This window comes from Phacochoerus africanus, chromosome 7 (genome assembly GCF_016906955.1).
Source record: "Phacochoerus africanus isolate WHEZ1 chromosome 7, ROS_Pafr_v1, whole genome shotgun sequence".
Taxonomy (NCBI): Eukaryota; Metazoa; Chordata; class Mammalia; order Artiodactyla; family Suidae; genus Phacochoerus; species Phacochoerus africanus.
The window spans coordinates 73,299,364-73,326,940 of NC_062550.1; the positions used below are offsets into that span (position 1 = coordinate 73,299,364).

General features: G+C 52.5%; 1 protein-coding gene across 2 annotated transcripts; it reads right to left on the minus strand.

Moving 5' to 3' along the window:
- Positions 1–413: 413 nt before the first annotated feature.
- ADA2 (adenosine deaminase 2) lies at positions 414–27,577 on the minus strand. Of its 2 annotated transcripts, XM_047787921.1 has the most exons (10): positions 27,509–27,577; positions 23,167–23,480; positions 21,346–21,571; positions 19,766–19,976; positions 7,638–7,765; positions 6,124–6,214; positions 4,266–4,374; positions 1,990–2,147; positions 1,327–1,529; positions 414–1,120 (listed from the first exon to the last, which is right to left on the minus strand). In XM_047787921.1, exons 2-10 carry the CDS (start codon positions 23,471–23,473, stop codon positions 1,021–1,023), a joined length of 1,533 nt encoding a protein of 510 aa, XP_047643877.1. In that variant the 5' UTR covers positions 23,474–23,480; positions 27,509–27,577; the 3' UTR covers positions 414–1,020. The 2 variants fall into 2 exon arrangements, with proteins under 2 accessions (XP_047643877.1, XP_047643878.1); XM_047787922.1 differs by lacking the exons at positions 19,766–19,976; positions 23,167–23,480; positions 27,509–27,577 and having other exon boundaries at positions 652–1,120; positions 21,346–21,563.

Below are 27,577 nucleotides of genomic sequence, written 5' to 3' on the forward strand. Positions count from 1 at the left end.
GGTGACTAGGGGCGCCCAGGGAGGGACCAAGTTAAAGGGGATGTCATGTGCCCTGTGGAGACATGCAGGTTTTTTTAGGTGCTGAGCTGTAATAATGGAGCGCCCTGGTTCAAACTGATTCGGAACAGTCATTGCTCTGGGAAGAATGAGCTAGAGAGGGCGAAGAGAAGGAAGCCATCGATTAGGCACTGTCCTAACTCAGGCCAGAGGGACAGCGGTTGGGACTCAGCCAGCAGTGGGGGAGTAGAGGGCAGACGGAGCCAGGACAGCAGCAGGAATTCCACGGACAACCTCCACGCTGAGCCTCTGTGCAGAGCTGCCATTTACCCAGCCAGGAAAAGCCCAGGAGAAGCTCTGAGGTTCCCGTGAGCCACCCGAGTCAGTGCAAAGTTTGGGAGACCTGGACAAATACATAGTCTTATTTATTTATTTGGTTTTTCAGGGCCATACCTGCAGAAATACACGGTTTTAAAAGGGAATGAATGGGCGTTCCCATTGTGGTTCAGGGGGTTAAGAACCTGACTAATAGCCATGAGGACGTGGGTTTGATCCCTGGCCTTGCTCAATGGGTTAAGGATCCACTGTTGCTGTAGCTGTGGTGTAGGCTGACAGCTGCAGCTCCAATTTGACCACTAGCCTGGGAACTTCCATATGCTGTGGGTGTGGCCCTAAAAAAATAAGATAAAATAAAATAAAAGTGAAGGAGTGGATAAGACACCCCAGGAGAGGAGGCAAGAAGGCAGGAAGTGCAGGGCTGAGCTGAGGGCAGGCAGAGAAGAGTCTCTGGGAGCGGACCGGAGCCAGGGCAGGAGTCCCAAGGGCCCTTGCACTGAGGCCGAGAGAAGGGTTTGTGTGTGTCCACTGATGGAGTGTTCCCAAGGTCGGGCAACAGGGAGGCCATGGGGTGACCCCACAGGCCGGTTCTGATGAAGAAACGGAGGCGACTGGACTGGACTCCAGGACAGCTGAGAGAAGGTGAGGCCGGCCTGGTGGGAGGCAGAGGCAGGGCTGCTGTTCTGCTCACTTTGGGCCCCTGGCCAGCTCCGCTACAAACCTATGCCATCGCTCCTCCCAGGTTTCCATGGCAACCTTCTTCTCAGTCTCTGACAGAGCACTGTACCTGCAGGGGGAGGGTGCCTGGGTCAGCTTTGGGGAGGGGGCAGGAGGGGATCTCAGGTGCTGGAGGGCTCATCTGTTCCCAGCCCAAGAGCAGGAGCAATTAAGAAATGATGCGGAGAAATCCACAGAACCTTCCAGGTTCTGCCCCAAACCTCTGAGAGGTCAACATAAGCCATGGGGTGGAAGAGGAGCACAAGGGACACTCGCCTGATGGAGTTCATGGCCAGTTGCTTGAGTGTCCTCAGGTCAGCCGTCAGCCCCCCGAGACCCATGAAGGCCTCATAGAAATCGTAGGACAGGCCTTTGGCCCCAAAGGCAGCAGGGTCATCTGAGCTGATAACCATGGGGTACCCGGTGGCCATCAGAACGGCTGCGGGGTGGTTTCTCAGGTCCGACACCAGCTTCAGCACCTGCCCAGTTGGAGGCCAAGGAGAGAGACAAATGGGGATCATGAAGAGCTGGCAGGAGATTTGGGGATTTTCTCATCCCTGTCACCAGTCCCTGCAATGGGACGACTTCTGGGCAAAGTCCTGACTCGGGGAGAGCCAGTCCTCACTTTCTCCAAGGACATCAACTCAGATCAGCTGTCCTGAGCCTTGCAGGACAGGCAGTGGCACAGAGGGCCCCAAGCAGCTGTGCTGGTAGTGGGACCCCCCCACCTTGTGCCCCCCCCCCCAGTGTCCCTTTAGCTTTGTCTGCAGCATCACCCACAGTTCCACCGCCAGTACGGTGACTTGTTTAGGCAAAGGCCATTCCTCAGTACAGGACTGGCAGTGAGAGAGAAGGATACTGAAAGCACGGGTGTTAAGGACAGGTGATACAGGGGCAGTGGCTGAAGATCGAAGAGCACAGCCCATGGACCTTGCATACCTGGTTGGAGATGGGACAGACTTCTAAGGGGATGTCCTTCCTCCAGGCATCAGCCCACACGGCTGGGTGTTTGCTCAAAGCAAATCCATGCCCGATCCTGGTGGAGTTCAGTATTAGGGCATCCAGAAGGTTTCTGTCTGCGGAAGTGCCCTGCCAGTCTGCGAACAAGGGGTGGGCTTAAGTGGGATGGATGGTTCTGACTCAGACCATGGGCAGATGAACACCCCACACTCCCCCGGGAAGGAAAAGGAAGAGAAATGAACACTGAGACAAAGAGACACTTTTCCTTATAACGACGCTCAAGAGAGGCGTGGCTGGCCTGCCTGCCGGTAACAGGTGAGGAAGTGGGCCCTAAACAGACTCTGTAGGAGTCCCTGTCATGGCTCAGTGGTTAACGAATCCGACTAGGAACCATGAGGTTACGGGTTCAATCCCTGACCTTGCTCAGTGGGTTAAGGATCCGGCATTGCTGCGAGCTGTAGTGTGGGTCTCAGACGCAGCTCAGATCCTGTGTTGCTGTGGCTCTGGCATAGGCTGGTGGCTACAGCTCCGATTAGATCCCTAGCCTGGGAACCTCCTAGAAAAGGCATAAAGATAAAACAAAAAACAGACTCTGTAATGGAAGGACTGTCTCCCCTGGGAAGCAGCAAGCTGGGCTATAAACCTTGGTCTGTCTGACCCACAATTCTTTCCATTTTATATTTGTTTCCAGAGCTGTTTTCAGGGAATTTTATGTGTAGCATCTTTACAGCAGTGTCTCTGTCACTAGAGCTATTAGTACATACTCACGTCATATCTTTAACAGAACTCTTGGGACGACCAATGGCAAGAGGACAATGGCCAGCCCAAACCAGCCACCCGCTGCACCTTCACTGCACCCTCCTGGCAGTAGGGCCTCATGGGAAGTGAGAATGTTGGGGTCTGACTCCCCAGTCCTCCCCTGCAGCTCGGATAGTCCTGATCAGAGCCAGCCTGGGGGGCTCCGACAGGAGCTCCTGTGGCTTCCTTTCCAGTACAGGGACGAGGTCACACCTGGATGTGACATCACTGTCTGCTGACCAAGGGAGGTGAAATCCCAGACTCGGAAGGACAGCAGGGGTTGCTGGTCAGGCGAGATCACAGATGAGCTGATTATAAGACTTACAGGATGTGCGGACCTCACTCCTGGCTGCCAAAAGCATCCTAACTGATCCACAGGTAAAATATGAAAATCCAAGAGTTTCCATTGGTAGTGAGGGCATATGTGTCAGGTGGATTTTCACTAGTTCCCTAATACTTTGTTTTCAAATTTCTCTTTTATTAAAAAAAAACAACAACAACAAAAAACAACCGGGGTATTAAATACCCACTTCCTGGCAAAAATCCCCTCCTGGGACAGTGTGATTTGGAATTGAGATGATTTCATGGAGGTGGGTGTGATCTTGCCAACTGGACCACAGCCTTCAAGGCTAACACCCCTCCCCCTTCCCCATCCTCCACAAATAATTCTTTCAACCTCCTAGGACAGCTTTGATCTAAATTAGATCTAAATTGACTTGAAATGTCAGGAAAAAGAGATTAATGCACAGGAGCCCTTCCCCTGAGAGGCTGCATGATAAACCAAGGTTTAAGCCTGGCTGTAAAGTGCAGGCTCCCCACCAGCTCCCCTCTTAGGTACCCTGGGGGTGGGGAAATGCAGCAGGTCTAAGCCCCCCCCCCCCATCTTCCTTGGGATCTGACATCGCAGCCATGACAGCATTTTAGCTGTTTACACACTTGAAGTGTGTTCTCTCTGGAGGTGAGAGAAATGACCAGTGAGCTGGTGGGGTGGGCCTGGAGGAGCTGGTGGCTGTGGACAGTGCCTTCCAGAGGCAGAGCAGGCCTGCTGAGCCCCCCTACCTAGTGTGTGACTTTGCCGGTGAGGGCACAATTCGCCCGTTATAAAAGGGGGGTCTCAGGGAAGGGGTTGAAGTGAGACCCCTGATCTCCAGTGACTTACCTTGGACCAGTTGCCCTGTTTGGTTGGAGCCTTGGGCTCTTCACCTGTAAAATGGGGCTCAAGTGCCTTCCTGGTAGGACCAGGTAAGAACCATGAATAATGTGTGTTACCCACTGATGCTGTCACCATCCCCAGCACACCTTCTCCGGGGTGTGGCTGTCACACAGACCTGATATGTGCATGAAGTGGGCAAGCGCTGTGAGATGACGGCAGGCTGCCACCACACTGCCCAGTGCCCCTCATGCCCTGGGAGGGCTCCTGTCCATCACCCCTGTCCCTGATGATGTCACAGGCTCACCTGTCTCCCCGGCGTGGAAGAAGTAAGGCAGTTTCACACCACGTGAGGCTGGAATCATCAAGGCCTCTCTGTAGTCATACAAGGAGTGGCCTGTGTCCTCACGCCCCACCTGTAGGACAGAGGGGACGTGGGGCACCTGCCCAGCCCCTGCCTCCCCTTGCTGGTGTGCCCTGCAGCCCTGCCCACCACCACTGAGGCCTCAGTCACACAGTCTTTCAAGAAAGACTAGTGGCACAGGGAACTATATCTAGTCACTTGTGATGGAACATGATGGAGGATAATGTGAGAAAAAGAATGTGTGTATATATATATAGATATATGACTGGGTCACTTTGTTGTACAGTAGAAAGTTGACAGAACACTGTAAACCAACTATAATGGAAAAAATAAAACTCATTTAAAAAATTAAAAAAAAAAAAGAAAGACTAGTGGCAGGGCTGGGAAAGAAAAGAGAGCGAGAGCACTGTGGCCCTGAAATTACGAGCCCACCCCCCTTACTCAGAGGCTGTACCTGAATCCTCCGAGCCCTTCCGAGCTTCCTCCCCATCCCCCCGCCTGCCTTCCAGGGCCCCGTGCTCCAGCCTGAGCTCCTTAGATGGGAGAGAGATGGCTAGAGACAGAGAAATAGAGACAGAGCTAGAAAGAGACAGAGAGATGGCGAGAGACAGAGAGGGTGAGAGAGTTGAAGCCCTGGACCAAGGTCAGGACGACTCTGGCCTGGAGGTCACAGACAGCAGCTCCCAGAAGAGTCCCTCAGCCAGAGTAACATGAAGAGCGACCACACCAAAGTCATGTTTTTCAAGGGGAGCCACAGCCCTGGGCTGGGCAGCTGGGTGCCGGAGTGAGGGAGCTTTGGGACAGAAAGCTTCAACCTGCGAGGGCTGGAGTGTGGGGCGATGACGCTTTCACAGGAAAACAAGCCTGGGTAATCAGGGCAGTAGGACGGAGTGCAGGCCCGAAGGATACATGGGGCTCACTGTGGACCCTCTGAACAACTCTAGCAGGGACTGTGCACCCAGTCCCCGCAGGGACCATGCACCCAGTCCCCGCAGGGACCAGCCCATAAGCCCCGCTGGACGCTGTCCTCCAGGACCTGCTGTCAGTTCCATACACAGAGGGAAAAGGCGATGGGGGGACTCCCACCCCCATCCCATTTCTGGGGGGAGGGGGGGAGGCTGGATCCTCCGATCAACCCCCCAGGACCCCAGGAGGACATCTTGGTACCTTGGTCCAAAGAGAACAATTCCTTGAGATCCTCTCCCGGGGGAGCGGGGGACTGGTGGGGCTAAGATCGAGAGCTGGAGCACTGTCTCAGGTGAGATGTGCAGACTCTCTGGAAGCAGGGTCGGGAGTGCCTTTTAGGGCCACACCCGCGGCATATGTAAGTTCCCAGGCTAGGGGTTGAATTGGAGCTGCAGCTGCTGGCCTACACCACAGCCAGAGCTGAGTGGCATCTGCAACCTACACCACAGTTCACAGAAACACTGGATCCTTAACCCACGGAGCAAGGCCAGGGATTGAACCCATGTCCTCATGGATGCTAGTCAGTCAGGTTTGTTACTGCTGAGCCACAATGGGAACTCCTTAGCTTCTTAATAAGATCAAGCTGTCACCTGGGAAGTGTGGCCTGGCTGTTATTTGGTGGGGGGAGGGGAGGGGATCCCACGATGCAGCTTCAGAAATAGCTGGGGGCAAATGGGGGGGAGGGAAGGGGCTGCTTCTGAGTCCTGGATGCTCTGCCCAGGCTCAGCCCCATCTCTGCTTCCAGACGCGACCCCCACCCCCCACCCTACTGGGCTGTGGTTGGGGGAGCCAGATGTGGTGGGCAGTGTGGCCAGAGCAGAGCAGGGTCCATTACCAGGTCAAACCCAGCCACCATCTGGGGGAACTTGGCTCGAAGTTCCATGGCTGTTTGGACGGATTCCTTGATGAGGGACATGTCTTTGGATCTGCGGGAGAGTAGAGGAAAAGGCCAGGAGTCAGCATTTCGGGGCCAATGGCATGTCTGCCCCTGGCAGCTGGGCTGGTCTTGTCCAGGACACCCAGCTATCACTTCCCCATGACCCCACCCCACCCAGGCTAATGCGTTCCCTGAAAGCACTACACCAAAGAGGTGTCTGCCCAAGCCCATGCCTGCCGAGGACTCTGGCTGGCCCCAGAGGGACCCCTGGTCTCTGGAGAGCCAGTGGGTAGGGGACCCACAGGGCAAGTTTTGTTGGTCTGTGTTTGGATAAAACAAAGTGTCTTGACGGAACTTGCCTAGCATCCCTGAGAGGGTGGGTCCTGGAAGTGGCCAGCCCTCTGATCCCTTGACACCTGTGAAATGCCACAGGCCACCGAGGCCCTGCCAGGGCAGCTGGACCTGGCCGCTGCATGTCTCCTTTCTCTGATTCAATCAGCAAGGCCCAGGCTCTCCAGAAACCCCACAAGCAAGCTGTCTCATCCACCGCCCCACCCCCACCCCCGCATGCCTTTCCCTCCAGCCCGGGTCGGGGGCAAGGCAAGAACATCGCAAGGGAAACACCCAAAGAAAAGGCACTGGCGGGCCGCTGGCCACCTGTCCCCGTCCTCGGCTCTGCCCATCCCCCATGCACTGGAAGCAGTTGTCAGTGCAGCTCTGCCCTCCAGCCTCCTGCCACTGGCTCCCAGGGAGCCTCAGGCAGAACCAGGGGCCCGTCCTGCAAGCTCCGTCCTGGCGGCCAGATCCTGTGCCACCAGGGCCTCCCCCCGCCCCACTGTCACTAGACAGGAGGGGGCTCTTGGGGAGGTCTGACTGCCCTCACCCCCCATGGGGGCTGAGCAAGTGGGGCCACCCCTCCCCAAGCCTGACCAGCCTGACCCCATCCAGGTGCTGCCCTGGCCTCCAGCGGAACTCAGCACAGACTCTCCGCTGTCCAGTCAGCTCCTTGGCTGCTCCTTCACAAAAGAAAGACTCTTCCTTGGTAAATCAGGAGAATTCAGCTGTAGGCTTTCTGCACTAGCTCGGGGCAAGAGTGGATCTGTCTTCACAGCGCCTTGGGACTCCGCACAGATGCCACAGACGCCACAGACGCCATGAGACAGACCAGCCGTGGATTAAAACAAACTCTCCAAACATTCAAGCAAAAACACTAAGCCCATTACTGATCAGCCAGGTCAGTGTGGGGTCACAGTTTGGAATTACCTAGAAAATTGCCACAGTTCTTCCCTGTTGCAGCCTCCTTATGATTTCAGCAGACATTCTGCACTCAGTACACACACGAGCTCCCGGCACTTGGGCATCTAGGGGTCTCTGGCCCCAGCCCCTCAGCTCCTCCTCTGTCCACTCCCAGCCTAGTGGCTCTGCCTGCAACCCCGTCCAGCCCCTGCAGCCTCAGCTGTGCCCAATCCTACCTGTGATCCGAATAAATGAGCTTGATTCCAATAAACCCAGGATGCGTCTTTGCAAACATTCGAGCCACTTCTTCATAGGTCCGCACTGACCACTCGCGGCTATGGACCATCCCATTCAGTTCATACACCTGGGAGGGAAGCATGGTCCCGACCGGGGGTGAGCAGAGCAGAACTTCATTCCCAACCACCAATAATCTTCAAAATTGCATGGCAATTTTTCTGTTCAGTGCCTCTGCTGGCCTCTGAGGTTGACCAGAAGCCCAGCTCTTCCTGGGACAATGCTCTTCGGTGCCACAAGGAGGGATGTCTAGCTCTTATTTGAGGCTGGGTCCTCGCACCCAGAACAATGCCTGGCACACGTCAGTGCTCAGTAAGGCTTTGTACAAGGAATGAGGAGCAGGTCGGCTGAGGACAGGACTCAAACCAGAAAGAGCAGTGGAGGACTCCCTTCATGGTTCCATCAGGGGACCTCCACCAGGGACACCAAGGGGCAGAGTGGGAAGAGCCAGGGATGGACAGTAGGTGAAACAAAGGAGGAAAAGAAGAGCAGCCTTTTTGCTTGTCCAGCTCCAGGGGTCCTGAAGGGACTCAGAACGTGCTACCCCCCAATTATGCCACTTTTTGCATAGGATTATTTTGAGCTGAAGGCAATTAAGAAGCACGAACATGGGGAGTTCCCCTTGTGGCTCAGTGGGTGAGGAACCCAACAGAGTGTCCCTGAGGATGAGGGTTTTTTTTTTTTTCTGTCTTTTCAGGGCCACACCCGCAGCATATGGAGGTTCCCAGGCTAGGGATCTAATCAGAGCTGTAGCTGCCAGCCTATGCCACAGCTCACAGCAACTTGAGATCCTTGACCCTCTGAGCGAGGCCAGGGATCGAACCCGCAACCTCATGATTCCTAGTCGGATTCGTTTCCGATGCACTACGACAGGAACTCCAAGGATGAGGGTTTGATCCCTGGCCTCACTCAGTGGGTTAAGGATCCAGCATGGCTGTGGCTGAGCCACAGCTCTGATTTGACCCCTGGCCTGGGAACTTCAATATGCTGCAGGTGTGACCAATGACAAAAAAAGGGGGGAAAAAAGCACAAACAGAGCTGTAAGCCCTCCTGTCTGGTTAAAAGCAGGACATATATTTCTGTTTGTGAAGGTGTCTGCCTTTCCTCTCCCATCTCAGAACCGCCCTTATCACTGGAGACAGAACTTGGACCCCAGGACAGGTCTGAATGGACAAACCTTACGAAAATAATCTTTATCTTCTATTCATTTCCCTTACAATTTACTGCTCCCGGAAGCCCAGACTCCCTTTCTTTTGCTTTGTTGCTTCTTCACAATTTATCCCCATTTGCTAAAATCATATGAGCAGCCCTAGCAGCCTCACAGCCTGGCCTTGGCCTCAGAGGAAAGTTCTAGGCTGGTCTGGGGTTCTGGTCAGGCTTTTGGGCTCAGGCTCTAGGGAGATGTAATTTATTCCCAATCCATCACTCCTTGTAGGGTTGCTGCAATGAGTTAATATATGTACAGCACTTGGAAATGATAACTATAATAGTGACATTGTTATTACTGAGCTATCAAATCTGCAGGCTCCCCAGGAAGATGAGCACTAAGAATTCAACAACCTGTAAGTACAAGTGGGGTGTGTCCCTCATCTAAGAATCAGTGGTAGGAAAGCAGCTCTGTCCCCGTAACAGGCCCTCTTTAGGAAAAACCCACTACACTCAGTTTAGATCATCTCAATTCTTAGCTGCAGTTTAATTGAGGAACTATACATTTGTGGAGAAGTGAATCAAACTACGCACTGCTTTCATAAACCAACATAAGATTACACATTTCTGTTGTCCATGATATCGTGGAATTAGGGAACACTGAAGCTGAAGGAAACAGAAAGGAAATTGCAGGGCAGAGTTGCTCAAGGTCACACAATCAGACCAGAAACTAGGACTAGCTCTAACTCCCAATGCAACCAACTCCCTCACTCTTGGAGCCTCATTCACTTCACCAGCATTAACAAAGCTCCTACTATGTGCCAGGCACAAGCCAAAAAAGAGCCTTCTCTCAATCTCATTTAATCCTCGAAACGGCACTATTAGGTAGGTCTGATTTTTAAAATTTATTTGACCACAACCATGGCATATGGAATTTCCCAAGCCATGGATGGAATCTGTGCAACAGTAGCAAGCCGAGCCACAGCAGTGACAACACTGGATCTTTAACTTGCTGAGCCATCAGGGAACTCCTAGGTCTCATTTTACATGTGAGGATTTTGAGGCTTAAAAAGGGTAGAAACCGGAGTTCCCATCGTGGCTCAAAGGTTAATGCATCCGACTAGGAACCATGAGGTGGCGGGTTCGATCCCTGGCCTTGCTCAGTGGGTTAAGGATCCAGCGTTGCTGTGAGCTGTGGTGTAGGTTGCAGACGCGGCTCGGATCCCGTGTTGCTGTGGCTCTGGTGTAGGCCGGAGGCTACAGCTCAAACCCTAGCCTGGGAACCTCCATATGGCTTGGGAGTGGCCCAAGAAATGGCAAAAAGACAAAAAAAAAAAAGGTAGAAACCTTGACCTGCTCCCTGGTTTGGGTGGGGGCGGAGGTCCCTGGGCCAGGGGTGTGGGGTGAGGTGCTGTGTCTGAAAGTCTCCAATCACCCAGGGAAGAGAAAATGCCTGGGTCCCACTCTGGATTTTTTTTTGTCTTTTTTTTGCCATTTCTTGGGCCCCTCCCTCGGCATATGGAGGTTCCCAGGCTAGGGGTCGAATCAGAGCTGTAGCCACTGGCCTACGCCACAGCCACAGCAACGTGGTATCTGAGCCACGTCTGCAACCTACACCATAGCTCACTGCAACGCCGGATCTTTTAACCCACTGAGAAAGGCCAGGGATCGAACCTGCAACCTCATGGTTCCTGGTCGGATTCGCTAACCACTGAGCCACGACGGGAACTCCATCACTCTGGATTAATTAAATCAGATTCTCTGCAGTTGAACCTGTTTCTTTTGTTTGTTTTTTTGTTTTCATTTTTGCTTTTGCTCTTTAGGGCCACACTCATGGCATATGGAAGTTCCCAGACTAGGGGTCAAATTGGAGCTGCATCTGCTGGCCTATACCACAGCCACAGCAATGCGGGATCCGAGCCACGAATGTGACCTACACAGAAGCTTAAGGCAACACCGGATCCCTGACCCGCTGAGCGGGGGCGGGGATTGAACTGGCATCCTCATAAATACTAATTGGGATCCCCCTTACTGCTGAGCCACGCGGGGAACTCTGAACCTGGCTTTATTTAACTCCCCAGGTGATTCGCATGTATAATGGTCCTCTAAGCTGAAGACTTTGTTTTTGTTGATTTCACAGACTTGTCAACAGCACAGTCACGGTCCTGCCTAGTAAGTGCTGCTGTCAGGAGTCAGCAGAGCCACATTAAGGACAAGAAACACGGGTCACCACAGCAGAAAGCAGGTGGAGTTTCTAAAGACGATTCTGCTAAGAATCCAGGGAAAACCCTGGGGCAGCACCCCCACTGCTGGTTACCCAAGTGACAGCATCCAAGAAAACGTCTGGGAACCACCATCCTGGGCTCCCTTCGTCCTACGTGCCCCACCCCCCCAAGACCGCCCTCGCCTAAGTGCCAGCTGGGCAGCCCCTGGGGCTAATCCCCTGGGAGCTCCGCCCGGAAGGCTGGCCCGACCCAGTCTGAGCCTCAGATTCCGGCCGTGGGGGAGGGGATGGGGCCCAGGAGATAAGACCCGCCTAGCAACTGTCGCCAGGGGCGAGTGGCCTTTGTGATGGAGCATTAGCGGCATAATAGGAGGCTGGGCGGCCAGGATAGTCCATCAACATCATCCCAGGCCCGGAGTAAGCCCCCCAGGCGAGGAGGGGGAGGCAGAGGGCTCAGAAAAGAATTCCAGGGGGCGTTTTTAGTTGTTAATGTGTTGATGGCTCCCCTACTCTGGCTAAGGGGGCGTTAGGCAAAGACACCACGGAGAGAGCCCTTTGTTCCAGGGTCAGACCAGGACCAGCCGCCCGGCCCATCCCCCTCAGCCTCCACCCTCGAGGAAGGCTGGCTGGGTGCCGGAAGGGGTGGGGAGAGGGGCGAGCGGGGGGCCGGTCCCCAGGCTAGACCCCTGCCCGGAGAGTCCCCCAAGGGGCGTGGCGAGAGGGGGAGGGGTGAGGAAGCCCGGATCCAGCCTTTCTCCTCCCTCCTTCCGACCCCGCAGCCACTCCCCCAGGTGCCATCGCCAGGGGCTCAAACCCTCGCAGCATCTCCCTCCTTCTCCCTCCCCCACCCCCCAGGGTGGAGGCCTGCCTCCCCCTGCCCACTCTGAGAGGAAGCCAGGATGTGCCAACAGGAAGCGCCTCCCCAGGCCGGAAGCCCCTCGGGGAGCTCCTTTTGAGATGCGAGTGGTTCTTTACGGCCCAGAGCCCAACGCTCAGGTCACTCCCCCCACATCCCACTTACTGCCCTCTTGGCCTCGGTCAGGCTCCTTAACTTTTCCGAGCTTCAGTTTCCACACCTGTAAAATGCAGGTTGTGAGGCTCAAATGACAAGGTGCAGATAAAGTGCTTTGAGAAGATCTTTCTCCAAGTGGGGCGGTCAGACCATCTTCAGCAGAACCGATGCGCGGGGGTGGGGGGGGGGAGTAATTAACGTGGCGGCTCCTGGCCCAACCCTAGACCGCAGACTTGGACTCCTGGGAGCTCGGCCCAAACAGCACCTCCAAATTTGTCACGTGTACACCCAGCGTCTCCAGGCGTGAGGTTCACCCTGGAGCTGGGAACCCAGGGATGCTTGGTGAGGACCGCAGTGACAAAGCTGCTGGGATAACCGGATTCAGGGGAGGTCCCCAGTCCCAGGAAGGGAGTAGGGGGCTTGAGGCGGACCAGAGGAGGGTGGGCCTAGAAGGGCGGAGCCTGGGCTGGGGGTTCCGAGGGATTCCGCCAAGCCCAGAACGTGGGCGATACCCTCCTACTCCAGGCAGCATGGCCCAGGGGGAGCCCAGTTCTTTCCCAAATTCCTCTCCTAACCCGAGGTGGATCTTTTAAAAGAAGGTTTGTGCTCACTGAGCCAGCGAAGTCTCTCCTGGGGGCAAGGTCAGGCCCACTTCCACTCCCTGAGTCAGAAATAAGGATGCAAGTCTGTGCTCAGCTTTAAAGCCGCCAAACAGCAGATCCTAGAGGACAGGTGCACCCTGACCTGGGCCGCCCTCTGGGAGGGGCTCGCATATCCAAGGAAAAGCAGGTTCGTCAGTCCAGGACTCAGAGATAAAAGGAGAGCTGGGAAACTCTGGGGGCGGGCGGAGCTGTCCTGACCCCAGATGGGCAGGAGGGCCTCCAACACTTCTAGTCAAAGGAGGGCAGTAGAGTCATTTTAGGGATCCCAACCATGCTTCAGAAACTGAATGCAAAAAGACCAGAGTCATCCTGAAACTGAGCAGGGCCCTGTGGGCTCCTGGGTACAAAAGCCTTTCTGTGTCCCCACTTCTTTTTAGGAAATAGGCTTCATTCAGCCTCTGTGACCTTCCCTGAATTCCAAAGAGCAGATTTAAACCACTTCTAATCATGAGAATGAGGGGATGCAGAAACCAGGAAGGAGCAGTCAAGAAAGCAGCCCATGAGTTCCCATCATGGCACAGCAGAAACAAATCCAACTAGGAACCATGATGGGCGGGTTCAATCCCTGGCCCCACTCAGTGGGTTAAGGATCTGGCGTTGCCGTGAGCTGTGGTGTAGGTTGTGGACATGTCTCAGATCTGGTGTTGCTGTGACTCTGGCGTAGGCCGGCGGCAACAGCTCCAATTCAACCCCTAGCCTGGGAACCTCCATATGCTGCGGGTGTGGCCCTAAAAAGCAAAAAAAGAAAAAAAAAGAAAAGAAAAGCAGTGCAGCCTGGGAGCAGGGTCCTGGGTCCTCCCCAAGAGGTACACAGATCTCTGAGCTTTTCTGCAGAACTAAAACCCCCAACAAAGGTAAGATGTGATGAAGCATTCTTCGTTTCCAGAAAGGAGGACCACCAGAACCAGTCCAGGACCACTGAATGCCTGCTGTGAAGAAGAATGCAAGCTTGCATCTACCCTGATCCTTATCTGTGGCCCTATTTTCCACTCCAAAACCATAAGACCACCTCCTGTTCTCTCCAAAGGAGGGCACAGACTTGTAGGCATTAGCCTGCTGTGGCCTCCTTTGCCTGGCAAAGCAAAAAAGCTATTTTTTTTCTCCTTCATCCAAAACTCTGTCTCTTTGTCTATTCAGCATGAGTTCTTGGCTGTGCATGGTATTGTTTGCAGATGTATAATCTTTAGCAGTCAATTTATTCTGGCACTCCTTCCCCGGGGGGAAAGGGTAATAGCTTTCTTTAGATATCCCAAGGGTTAAGGACACCCTTAGAATCTCGGCTCAGCTGACCAGGTCTCTGGTTCATCAACACCTTTCCAGCTATAATTTGGCTTCAGGAGAAGTTAAGATTTGCCTTCAAGAGAGAATTTACTGATCAGGAAGCATAAATGTCTGGTCTGAGATGATTTTCTCTGAAAACTGCATTCTGACTTTCTTGTATATACATCTGTCTCTTATGAATTTGGTCAACATGTGTCAGCCCTCTGGTGCCCTATTCTTTCTCGATGTACAAACAGTAAAACTTCTGAGCCTATAAAGACTATGGAAGATCATAACAAAACAAAAATTCTGCCTCCCTTGTAGTCAGTCACCAAGGCCTTGGATCACTCAATAATTTGAATAAATGGGTAGGCGGACCACTGTGGCTACTGTAGGGGGAGGGCTCCTAGGCAGGCTTAATGTCCATCCCCATAAAACACGGACCAATCAACCCTCACACTGCAATGTTTCCTCGGTCTGGAGCCCAAGTCTGCTGTCCTGATGGCTTTGGTGCCACAACTGTGGGGTTCTCGCATCAAGGAGTCCGGGAACTTCTCTCCACCCCAGACTTTGTAAAAGGCCCTGGTCCCCAGTGAGGGGTCCAGCCAGGGGACCCAGGCCTTCTATCAATCTTTAACTTGATTAATCAGCCTGACTGTTGCCTCGAGCGATTGCTGGTCAGTTGCTGTGTAATCGCTACCTTCTGGCCTTTACCTTTCTCCAAACTGGGGTCAGTAGAGAGGACTTGTTTGGGGTGAAACCAAGCTGGGCCCTGTGGGGCTCTTGGCACAAAAGCCTTTCTGTCCCCCCCCCCCTTTTTTTTTTTTTTGGCTTTTTAGGGCTGCATACCTGGCATTTGGAAGTTCCCAGACTAGGAGTTGAATCGGAGCTGGAGCTCCCAGCCTACACCACAGTCACAGCAACAAAGGATCTGAGCTGCATCTGTGACCTACACCACAGCTCACAGCAATGTCGGATCCTTAACCCACTGAGTGAGGCCAGGGATCGAACCCGAATCCTCATGGTTACTAGTTGGGTTCATTACTACTGAGCCACAATGGGAACTCCTTTTCTTTCTTTCTTTCTTTCTTTTTTTTTTTTTTTTTGCTGCATTGGCAGCATGTGGAAGTTCCATCAGGGATCAAATCTGGGCCACAACTGTGGCAACACTGGTTCCTTAACCCACTGTGCCACACTGGGAACTCCCCCCATTTCTTGTTTTTAGGAAATGGGCCTCATTCAGTCTCCATGGCCTTCCCTGAGTTCCGAGGGGCAGGTTCAGACAGTTGCTGATCAGGGAAGGAAGGGGATGCAGAGACAAGGGAGGAAGAGTCAAGAAAGAATAAAGCAGTCTTGGGACAGTGCCCTGGTTCCTCCTCAAGGGACACACATAATGATGTGGGTATCTTATACACCTAAGAGAAAAGATATTCCTCATGCTTCTTTTAGAAATGAATATGTTGTTTTTGGTTTTTTGGTTTTTTTTTTTTTTTCTTTTTAGGGCCATGCCCATGGCATGTGGAGGTTCCCAGGCTAGGGGTCCAATCGGAGCTGTAGCCACCAGCCTATGCCACAGCAATGTAGGATCCAAGCTGTGTCTGCGACCTAGACCACAGCTCACAGCAACACTGGATCCTTAACCCACTGAGTGAGGCCGGGGATCAAACCCACAACCTCATGGTTCCTAGTCGGATTCATTTCCACTGCGCCACAACGGGAACTCCAGAAATGAATACTTTAAAACTGAACAGCTTGGAGCCCTTCCTTGTCCTTCTCCCTCAAAGAATTGCACCCTAAACACAATCACCCATGAGCTAAAGATTAGGCACCCTGAGCACAATTGCCTGTGGGTCAAAGATAATGAGGCACATGATGTTTTTCAGGAACTTTCCTAGTTTGTTCTAATCTCTGATCAATATGCCCCTTTTGCAAATATTGCTGTTCTAGGAAAAGTCAAGATGCCATAACCCAGAAGACAACCACCAAGCTCACGCCAAGAACTCCTGACACCACCTTCCATGACTAAGATTCCTCCAGAGAAAGAAGAATTCATGTCTGCCCTGATCCTGATTCTTATCTGAATCCCTGTTTTTCTCCTTTTAGACTATAAAGCTCCCTGCAGTTCTTCTCCAAGGGAGGGCAGTCTTTTAGGCATGAGCCTGCTGTGGCCTCCTTTGCCTGACAAAGCATTAAACTTTTTTCTCCTTCACCAAAAACTCAGTTTCTATTTGGCACCAGTGGACAGAAGCCAAATTTTGGTAACAGTGGCCCTTTGATGTTGGGGGGTTGGTCCCTTGGGCCCACCCTACCTTAGGTAATGCTAGATCAAAAACTTATTATTTTTTTTTCTTTTTAGAGCCAAATCCACTGCATATGGATGTTTCCAGGCTAGGACTGGAATCAGACCTGCAGCTGACAGCCTACACCACAGCCACAGCAACACCAGACCCTAGCTGTGTCTGTGACCTACACAACAGCTCTAGGCAATGCCAGATCCTTAATCCATTGAGCAAGGCCAGGGGTCAAACCTGTGTCCTCATGGTTGCTAGTCAGGTTCGTTACCACTGAGCCACAATGGGAACTCCCCAAATCCTTTGTTTTAATCCCATGAATGTCCATTTTATTCATCCCATTTCCTAATAGCCATCTGAACATTTCTGCCTTTGCTGGGACAAGTCCTGTGACTCTGCCCTTAATAACCCTTTAAAAATCTTTTTATTTATTTTTATTTTTTTGTCTTTTTGTCTTTTCTAGGGCCGCACCCGGGGCATATGGAGGTTCCCAGGCTAGGGGTCTAATAGGAGCTGCAGCTACCAGCCTACACCACAGCCACAGCAACGCCAGATCCAAGCTGCGTCTGCGACCTATACCACAGCTCACTGCAACGCCAGATCCTTAACCCACTGAGCAAGGCCGGGGATCAATCCTAGTAGGATTTGTTAACTACTGCACCACAACAGGAACTCCTCAAAATCTTAAGATTCCATCTTTTTTGGGAAGAGTTTCTTACTCTTCTTCCCACTCCTTTGTTAATTAAGTGAATATTTTTATTAGCAGCTGTAAGACCCATGAGGGAAGCCCAGACACTTCATAAGTCTTTCCAAGCCGCTTTGTTCACATGAACATTACATTTCTTTGTATCCACCTTTTTAATTTGGTCTTAACACTGGTACAAATAAAACAGGTGTTTACAATGAGAGGCCTCTAAAACATGTACCAATTTAGAAGTTTTTCTAGTTCCAAGGAGCTAGTTCCTAGGCCACTGCCAGTAGGAACGTAATATTGATTCATAGCAGTAAGGCTTTTTCGTGCTATAACTGTGGAAGCTGCCCCAAGAGCCTGCAGAGGAAGCAGCCTCACAAGATCCGGAAAGTTTGCTCTCAAGGCCACTCTGAGACGAGTTCCTGTCGTGGCACAGCAGAAATGAATCCAACTAGGAACCATGAGGTTGCAGGTTCGATCCCTGGCCTCGTTCAGTGGGTTAAGGATCTGGCATTGCCGTGAGCTGTGGTGTAGGTCACAGATGTGGCTCGGGTCCTGCATTGTTGTGGCTGTGGTGTAGGCCAGTGGCTACAGCCCTGATTGGACCCCTAGCCTGGGAATCTCCATATGCTGCCAGTGGGGCCCTAAAAAGCAGGAGAAAAAAGGACACTCTGAGAAAAGAATGGCGATTGTTGCACAGGCAGCCCTGAAGGTTGCGATGACAGGGGGACCCTTGTGGATGGGAACCCCTTGTGACGACTCCCCCTGAGAGCCAGCTTGACCAAAGATGCCAGCTGCAAGCCCAGCTGTTACCAGTGCCTCTGCCCAGCCAGCCACAGCCAGGAATCCCAGTCTACTCAACTGGATGCCCAGTGCCCTGGTGCCTATGAGACCAGAGCCAGGTCCCTCCCTGGTCATAAAGCCACGCTCTCAAGACACAGAACCAGAAAGAAGGAAAACCAACCAGACCAATAGTTTTCCTCCTTATAACACAATAGACGGAGACTTAAAAGGACACCAGTGACTGTCTCCTGGACGAAAAGGATTAACAGGCCAGGAGCTCTGCCAAACTCACCGAGAGGCCCTAAGGCTGAGGAACTGCTCCACAAATATTTTCTCCTGCTAAACTAATTTTAGAAAAGAGAAAAAGTTCTCTTACCCTCCCGTTTCCCACAGGCCCTGCAGGCAGAGATCCAGGGGACGGACTGACAGCTAAAGAGTCTCACCTTTGGCGCTTTGATCAGCCTTAGCCTCGCAGGATATCCGGCTGCAGCAGCCTGAGAGCCGGGGCATCCAGCCACCTACGCCTACTGGCCAAGGGCCCAGGAAGAGGATATTTCCTCTGCCCTTCTAGGGGCTTCTGGCCAGGCTAAGAATGAAGCTGACACGAGACAGATGAACAGGAGAAAATAAAGCAGCGTTTCATAACACCTGCACGTGGGCCAGCCCCCCAGGAGGACCGAGTCACTCACCCAAATGGCTGAGGCCCTCACTTTAGCCAAGCATCTCCAGCTAAAGACCAAAGAAGATGTTGGGGGCAGAGGCCTGGGACTTCAAAGAGGAGGAGGGCAATTCGCATGGAGATAAAAAGCAAATGTTTGGTAAACAAATGTTTGCTGGGCCAGCAGAGACCAGGGACAGAGAGGACTGGTCCCCAGGCCGGGCTGACTCCCCCACCCCACCCGACCTGAAGTTCTTGGCAGGTACCTCCTCCTGTCTCAGATCTATCTGGGAACAGGCCCTTTATCTAAATTCTTTTAGGCACTGGGGGAGGTGGGGGCGGTCTGAGGCTCTTCCTTGACTGTTTCAGCTCAAAATGATCTGCATGCCAAGGAGGCATGTTGGGGGGCAAGCATACTTCCCTAACATGATATGCAGAGGTGGAGGCCCCTTAAAACTCTTAACCTGTCACACTCTGTGAGCCCCCAAAGATACCTGGGCCACTCCCTCAATACCCCAGTCCCCACCTCCCCCAAAAATCCTCAGGAGAATCCTCTTTGCAGGCCCACCAAGGCCCCTCCCTCAGTAGCACTTGACCTACCCGGGGTCCTCAAGGGACCTCCCACCCCAACCTGGAGCCTTGGCAGCTCAGGTCCACAAAGCCAAGGTCAACTGTGTCAGGTACCCGAGACCCAGTCACCCCTGGTTTTTGGCCAAAATGTAGGTTCCGAGTCAGTGGCTTTTTAATATTTTGACACATCTGGATATTTCTGGACTCTTGCTAATCTTTTCCAGTTCTTTCTCTATGACATTCCTTCCTCAAAATCAAATCAAATGTCTCTATTGCCCATAGAAGACCCCCTGCTTCACAGAGAGCCCTGCAGGAACTTACCAGCCCCCACGCTCCATGCAACTAGACCTGCTTACCGAAGGCTCAGCTGTCCCTGCGCCAAGGGCACCGTCCCGCGGGACTCAGGGCACCCACAAGCTGATATGAACAGAGATGGCTCAAGGATGGTCCTGACATGAGGCACTGCCCAGAGTGTAGGCCAGGGAAGGTGCCCTGACCACAGCAGGGGAGATAGGACCTGGGAGGTGGGACCAGGGGCTCAGGAGAGAATGGAGGTGCTTTGCACCATTCTGCAGGCCAGCTCAGCCCATCCCTGGGCTACTTGCTCGTGTGGCCCCTGGAAAGGCCTGTGGCCCCTTAGCGGGGAAGCCAGCTCCAGTCCTGTGTGGCCCTAGGGCCGGAAGACTTTGGGACCTACAGGATGAGAGCCAAGGGTCCAGCCAGAGTTGGGGGTGGGGGTGGGGAGGTCTGGGGGTGGGGAGAGGTGGCCTCACCGGGTAGAGCATCGCTCTCAGCTCCAGGTAGAGCACCTGGTCCTGGTAGAACTCCTCCAGGCCCAGGAAGATGAAGTCTCTGAACACCGGGGCGTAGTTCACCAGGCCCGAGATCGCAAAGAAGATGGTTTTGAACTTTTTCCAAACCATGTCTTGGTTTGCATAAGTTTCCTGGGGGTTCTCGGTCATCAGAGTGAAAGTTCTCAGCAGACTGTCAGGACACAGGGGAGAGGGGTGCTGCAAGCCTTCGCCTCCAGTCTTCTCCTGCCCAGAGTACCAGCACCCCCTCAGCCAGAGGTGAGGAGAGGCCTAAGGGAAGGGTCCTGGAGTCTCTGCTGGAGGCCCCGCCCTGGGACCCCGTGTGTTCCCTGGAGATGGCTCGGCCAGACATGTCCACCAGCCAGGCGGTCCTGGTCCCCTGGCCTCTGAGCCAAGCAGACCCCCCTGAACTGACCTCCCAGACTAAGCCCTCCTTGGAGGCTGCTGTGCACTGATTCCTGCCCCCAAAATTCCCATGTGGAGACCTTAATTCCCAATGTGACCATGTTTGGAGATGAGGCCTTTAAGGAGATCATTAAGGTGAAATGGGGTTGTAAAGTTGGACCCCAAACAGGACCGAAACCCCAGGAGTGCATGCACAGCCCTGTCCACAAGCCAAGGGGCGAGGCCTCGGAGAAACCTGCCCGCCTTGATCTTGGACTTCCAGCTTCCAGGACTGTGAGAAAATACCTTTCTATCGCTTAAGGCACCCTGTCTGTGGTATTCCACTATGAGGGCCCCACAAACTCATCCAAGGGCCTGATGAAAATGACTCTGGTCTTGGCTTTAAGGTTCTGGTTTACAACCCTCATGAGCCATTTCCTGGCTGTGTGGCCTTAGGCAAGCTCCTTAACCAGGCTGAGCTGCATTCTCTTTTCTTTTCTTTTCTTTTTTTTTTTTTTTGGCTTTTAGGACCGAACCTGCGGCACAGGGATGTTCCCAGGCTAGGAGTTGAATTGAAACCGTAGCTGCCAACCTATACCACAGCCAAAGCAACACAGGATCTGAGCTGCGCCTGCGATCTACACCACAGCTCAGGGAAACACTGGATCCTTAACCCACGGAGCAAGGCCAGGCATAGAACCTGCGTGCTCATGGATGCTAGTCTGATTCGTTTCTGCTGAGCCACGATGAGAACTCCTTGCATTTTCTTATTCATAAGGGAGGTACCTCTTGAAAGCACTCTGCAGGCAGTTCTACCGTTAGACTAGTTATTACTTACAATGTTACTGCACCAGTCTGTTAAGAAGCTTTTTATCCACCCCGGACCCTCTCAGCTCCAGGAGCTGGGAACCTTCTCTCTGGTCCTACTGAAGGTCTACACCAATGGACAGACCAGTGCCACGTGATGCAATAGCAGTGTCGCTGGTCGATTCAGGCTTAAACGTACCAGGAACCGATGTGGAAGGGAGAGGTGCTGAGTGCCCTGGCGAGGCAAAGACCCCAGAGTTGAGAGAAAAAGGCTCCTGACTTCTCCGGCCATTCACTCGCTTGCACCCCACCTGTGCAGATGGCAGAGTTCTTTCTGAACCACCACCTACCTGTTGTCGAACTCGGTGACATTGGGCAGCCCCTTGCGGAACTTCTCCAGCAAAACCCATTCGGAGCATTCTGCTTGCTTCGGGGTGGGGGGAGGCGGGTGAGCGAACTTGAACCGGGTGGCCCCCTTTGGGGTGAGGCAGAAATAGCAGTAGGGCCTGTAGGTGGCATTTTTCACCAACCAGTCCATGCTCACCATGCCAAAGTCGTGGACATGTAAGGCGGCACCTAGAGGGAAGAGGAGGGCAGGCAAGTGAGGGGACGGCCGAGAGGACAGCAGATTTGGACCATGGGGGCCCACAGGGGGTCTTTCCGGCCAGGTTCCTTTAGAACCCCCCAGGTTCCTGTTCCTCTGCCGCCGGAGCCTGCCAGGCTGCTTGCACGGCCCCAGGGTGGCCACTGCCTTCTGGCTCCATGACTCCCTCCCTCACCAGCCCCGGTGATCTCCTAGAAGCAGCACAAGGAAGGCTTAGAATTGGAAGATCAAGGATCTTGGGCTTCCAGCTCTCTGTCCAGAGCTTAACCCCCACAGTGTCCTGGAGGCCAGTGCTGGGTGAGGGTGGGATAGAGGAGCTTCCACCCCCACCTCAGCCCTCACTAGTCGGTTTGCATGTGGTCCTGGGGTCCCCGTCCTACCCCATCTTCACATCACTGCTTCCTGCCCCCTGCTTCCCACCAGGGTCTGTGCAGCCTCTGGCCTCCTGCAGACCTCAGACCGACTCGGCCCAGTGTCCACCTTTCCTGCTGCCCCTGCCTTAACGCTGGCCCCTGGGAAGGTGTCCTACCATGTGACCTTACATACATCCATCTCCCTGAAACTGCCATGTGACCTTACATGTCCACCTCCCGGAAACAAACAGCTGGGAGGCTACCCACTAACCTCACATTTTTATATTTTTTGACCTCTATAATACTAAAGAAGAAGTATATGGGAGTTCCCGTCGTGGCTCAATGGAAACAAATCCAACTAGTATCCATGAGGACGCAGGTTCGATCCCTGGCCCACCTTAGTGGGTTAAGGATCTGGTGTGTTGCCATGAGCTGTGGTGTAGATCGCAGATGCGGCTCGGATCTGATGTTGCTGTGAGCTCTGTGGTATAGGCTGGCAGCTGTAGCTCTGCTTCAACCCCTAGCCTAGGAACTTCCATATGCCGCGGGTATGGCCCTATAAAGCAAAAAAAAGGAGAAACTATAGAAAAGTTCTTGTGAGCTGCAAACTACTATTTCCGTGTGCAGGATAGTAATTATTTTACTATTCACAGTGATCATTTATGCTGCAGCAGGAAATGACTAGAAATGTGTCCATCCAAGATGTATCCTATTTGGTAACTTGGCCCCTGGAAAGGACTAGAAGAGCACATGAAGGGAGGGAAAAGGAAGTTCCCACTGTAATGAAGTGGGTTAAAAATCTGACTGCAGATTTATGTTCCTGTGGAGGTGTGGGTTCAATCCCCAGCCTGGCCCAGTAGGATAAATGATCCAGCACTGCTGCAGCTGGGGCTTGGATCCAATCCCTGCCCTGGGACTTCCATGTGCTGTAGATACAGGATTAAAAATTTTTAAAAAAAGAAAAAAAGGTGGCCCAGGATGTGGTCCTTTCGGGGACACCTGGGGACACCTAGGCCCACGCCCTGCCCATATGTCTGAGGCTTTGCCCCTCGGAGTCTGGGCTTTGGTTTCCAGGGTCAACAGCAGCCACCTAGAGCCGCTGCCTTGTCCACTGGCAGGACGAAGGCGCAGAGCACTGGGGGAGTCAGGAACCACCAGCTCCAGTCTAGTTCCTCCTACATCCCAGGACCCCCAAAGCATCCCCAGACTCCTACCTTTTGGCATCTTCTTCAGGATATTAAACACGGTGCTTTTCTCCATGAGGCCCTTGGCCTGGAAGAAGTGCAGGCTGGGTGGGAAGATGCCAGTCCTCTTGGCCTCCTGCATCTCAGCCTCTTTGAGGGCCCGGAGCCTCCCGTTGGCCCGTTCCTCCTCTTCCTGCAGCACCAGCTGCCCCCCCACCTGCATCATCTTCTCTCTCATTAACAGCCGGTTTCGCTCCTCATCTCTGGACGTGACCGAGTGGAAAGAGGACATGGCCACGGCCAGCAGCAGGGCAGGCAGCACTGGCCACCCCGACATCGGGATCCTGCAGGAGGAAATTGCTGTGATGGAGACCCAGTCAGGTGTGTGTGTGTGTGTGTGTGTGTGTGTGTGTGTGTGTGTGTCAAAACCTGCATACCTAACTATTGAACTTGGACTTCCTTCTCCCACCCTGTTCTCAGGTTACCAAGAAACACCATGTTTGTGGGGTTTTGGGGTATATCCGAGGCATGTGGAGGTTCCCGGGCCAGGGATTGAACCTGAGTCACAGCAGCGACCACACTGAATCCTTAATCCCTAGGCCACAGGGAACTCCATCAGGAGATAGCATTGGAACCACACTTCCCTGAGACCCCAGAGAAGAGACCGCTGGGTGCAGACAAGGAGGGTTTTCCCCTTGAGGCCTCGCAGACGGGAGCTTGCCCTCCGCAAACCTGCTCTCACCAAGAGGAAGATTTTTAGTGTTTCAATTTTAAATATAACCAGAGAGAAGAGGATCAAGAGTCTTGTGAAGAAAGCCTCCAGTATGACAAAGAAACTAAAAATTAACACCGAGAAGGAACTAGCAGGGGAAATGAAAGAGAGTTCAGAAGAACCACAATTAATATCCTTACAGAAATAAGAAAAGATAGGTGTCCATAAGACAGAAACAGGGCAGTGTAAAAAAAAAAAAATGGAACAAGGAAGAGTTTTTAGAAATTAAAATTATGAATGCTAAAATTGTATTTTGTTTTATTTTGTTTTTTTCTTTTTAGGGCTGCCCCTGCAGCAGATGGAAGTTCTCAGGCTAGGGGTCGACTCAGAGCTACAGATACCGACCTACACCACAGCCACAGCAACGTGGGACCTGAGTCCTATCTGCCACCTACACCATAGCTCATGGCAATGCCAGATCCTTAACCTACTGAGCGAGGCCAGGGATTGAACTCACATCCTCATGGATACTAGTCAGGTTCTTAACCCATTGAGCCACAAGGGAAACTCGTGAAATTTTAATCATTTAGTAGCAATATTAAAAGATGGAATGGAAGAGAAGCTTTTCAAAAGTAGTACAAAATAGGAGAGAAGGAAATGAGGTAATGATTGGTTCAGGAAATCCAGCACCCAAATAACGCACATTTCAGAAGGAAAAAGAAAAAAAAAATAGGTGGGAGGAAAAAAAAAAAAGGAACTAAATAGTACAATAAATTGTCCCAGAACAGAAGAGCTGCCCTCCTTTATTCAGACTTGCTGAGTACCCAGCACAGTCAGTCATTCAAACACCATGTTCTTGATATTTCAGAGCTTTAGCAGTAAGATTCCAGAAGCTTAGGGAGAGCAGCCTGCCCAGCTAGCCCGTGGGCAGGGATCTGAGAGGAGGAGGAAGGACTTGCCCTGGCTGGGTCTGTGTGCAGCCCCACCGGGGACCATGTGAGTCACACTTGGGCAAAGTTTCTGCACAGTTGAGAGTAGGAGACTTTCCACTGAAATCATCGAGACTCCAGGCATCCAGGCATAGCCCCAAATCACCACTTCTCTTTGAGATTTTAGGCCTACGGGTCTGTTCCCTCACCTGCAACAAGGGTAAATTGGACTTAACAGTGGTTCTTGATCTATGTGTCCTCAAGATTCAGATGGAATAAAAAAACTTAAAGCAGGAGTTCCCATCGTGGCTCAGCAGAAACAAATCTGACTGGTATCCATGAGGATGCAGGTTCGATCCCTGACCTTGCTCAGTGGGTTAAGGATCCAACTTTGCCGTGAGCTGTGGTGTTGATCGCAGATACAGGTTGGATCTGGCATTGCTGTGGCTGTGGTGTAGGCCAGTGGCTACAGCTCTGATTCAACCCCTAGCCTGGGACCGTCCATATGCCACGGGAGTGGCCCTACACACACACACACACACACACACACACACACACACACACACACCCCTTAAAGCAAGTTAATGTGAAGAAACATATTAAGTAAAGAGAGGTGCAGGTTATAACAGAAATGGCAAGTCTGGGCAGAGCCTCGTTGCCTGCCCGCTTGTATCTCTCACAAGCGTCCTATCTTAACAGATCTATTTCTTGCCTATCAAAAAATAAAAATAAAAAAAGGAGTCCCATCGTGGTTCAGGGGAAATGCATCTGATTAGCATCCTTGAGGATGCAGCTTCCATCCCTGGCCTTGCTCAGTGGATTAAAGGATCTGGCATTGCCGTAAACTGTGGTATAGGTCTCAGATGTGGCTTGGATCCTGAGTTGCCATGGCTCTGGTATAGGCCAGCAGCTATAGCTTTGATTCAGCCCATAGCCTGGGAACCTCAACGTGCCGTGGGTGTGGCCCTAAAAAGACAAAAAAAAAAAAAGGGAAAGAAAGAAAGAAATGGCAAGTCTGATCATCACTGGGACATGTTACATCCAGGATTCTTTCCAGGGGTAGCTTTCAATGATTCAGTATGTTTATGCAGTTACAGCAGATACTCCACGGGGAAATTTTTTTGGGGGGAGGGGCGCACCCGAGGCATATGGAAGTTCCCAGGCTAGGGGTAGAATTGGAGCTACAGCTGTCAGGCTAGGCCACAGCCACAACAGCAACGCAGGATCAGAGCTGAGTCTGTGACCTATACCACAGCTCACGGCATCGCTGGATCCTTAACCCGCTGAGCGAGGCCAGGGATCAAACCAGCAACCTCTTGGTTACTAGTCGGATTCGTTTCCATTGCACCACCATGGAAACTCCCAAGGGGGAATTTCAAGAGGGAGCCAGAAGACCAGGTGACTGCTGGCTAGGAGGAGAGCTGGCAGAGCTGTGCACCGAATCCCAGAGCTGGCCTTGGCAGTCCCTGCACCTTCATCAGGTCCTGGAATCTGTCCTTGGGTGAGTGTTTGTCTCCAGGAGGGAAGGACAGTGATGTCCCCACTCCTGAGCCACCCCCCACCACATCCTCCACCAAGGGCCCCGCTCTTCCCCTCTCCCCAGTGACAAATAGCAGGGCCACCAGCCCCCAAACCTCCCACTCTGTCCTCTCCAAGGATCCCAGAGCTTCCGTGTGGCCAGCACACTGGGCCTCCTGGTAGCCTCTCAGACAGAAATGTCCTCCCTCCCAGGAAAGAACTCCCTGTCCCCACTCCAGCTGTGCTCACTTCTCTCTCTCCATGGTCCCACTCTTTTGCTTTTAAAGGAAGGTCCAGTTCTAATATATGTACAACTGGGTCACTTTGCTGTACAGCAGAAAGTGATACAATATTGTAAATTAACTATAATAAAAAAAAAATTAGGCGTTCCCATTGCAGCTCAGCAGTAATAAACCCGACTCTAGTAGCCAGGAAGATGCAGGTTTAATCTCTGGCCTCACTCAGTGGGTTAGGGATCTACAAGCTTAGGTGTAGGTTGCAGATGCGCCTCAGATCTGGTGTTGCTGTAGCTGTGGTGTAGGCTGGGAACTTCAGTCGCATTAGACCCCTAGGCTGGGAAATACTGTATGCCATGGGTGTGGTCCTAAAAAACAAGAAAGAAAGAAAGAAAGAAAGAGAGAGAGAGAAAGGAGGGAGGGAGGGAGGGAGGGAGGAAGGGAAGGAAGGAAGGAAGGAGAGAGAGAAAGAAAGAAGGAAGGAAGAAAAAGAAAGAAAGAGAAGGAAAGAAAGAAAGAAGAAAGAAAGAAAGAAAGAAAGAAAGAAAGAAAGAAAGAAAGAAAGAAAGAAAGAAAAAGAAAGAAAGAAAGAAAGAGAGAAAGAAAGAGAGAAAGGGAGAAAGAGAAAAAGAAAGAAAGGGAGAGCATTAAAACGCTACAAAATTCCCTGGTGGCTCAGTGGGTTAAGAACCCGGCATTGTCACTGTTGTGGTGCGGGTTTGATCCCTAGCCTGGGAATTTCCACACACCGCAGACACAGCCAATCAAATTTAAAAAACACTCTATGAAATATTTTGTTTTCAGACAAGGAAGAGAGGAACTTGCATGTCCACAAGCCTGGGTCCCCGCCCTGGGCCATAGCCAGTAGTGCATTGAGCAGCCCTGCTCCTGGCACCCCTGGAAGCCCCCAGGTGAGCAACCAGCACCCCCAGCCACCCATTCAGGCCCCATCCCCCACCCAGGGGACCCCCAGTTACCTCGGAGCAGCTCCAGAGCCCGAGAGACTGTGGCCACTTCAGAAATTGAGGCTCAGGCTCGGTTCACTT

Coding starts and splice junctions, on each gene's coding strand:
- ADA2 (XM_047787921.1), bottom strand. CDS start 23,473: ATGTCGGGGTGGCCAGTGCTGCCTGCCCTGCTGCTGGCCGTGGCCATG. Junction 7,766..19,765: donor TGAGAGCGATGCTCTACCCG/GTGAGGCCACCT, acceptor CTTCCCTCCCAG/GTGTATGAACTGAATGGGAT. Junction 2,148..4,265: donor CTTCCACGCCGGGGAGACAG/GTGAGCCTGTGA, acceptor CCTTGTTCGCAG/ACTGGCAGGGCACTTCCGCA.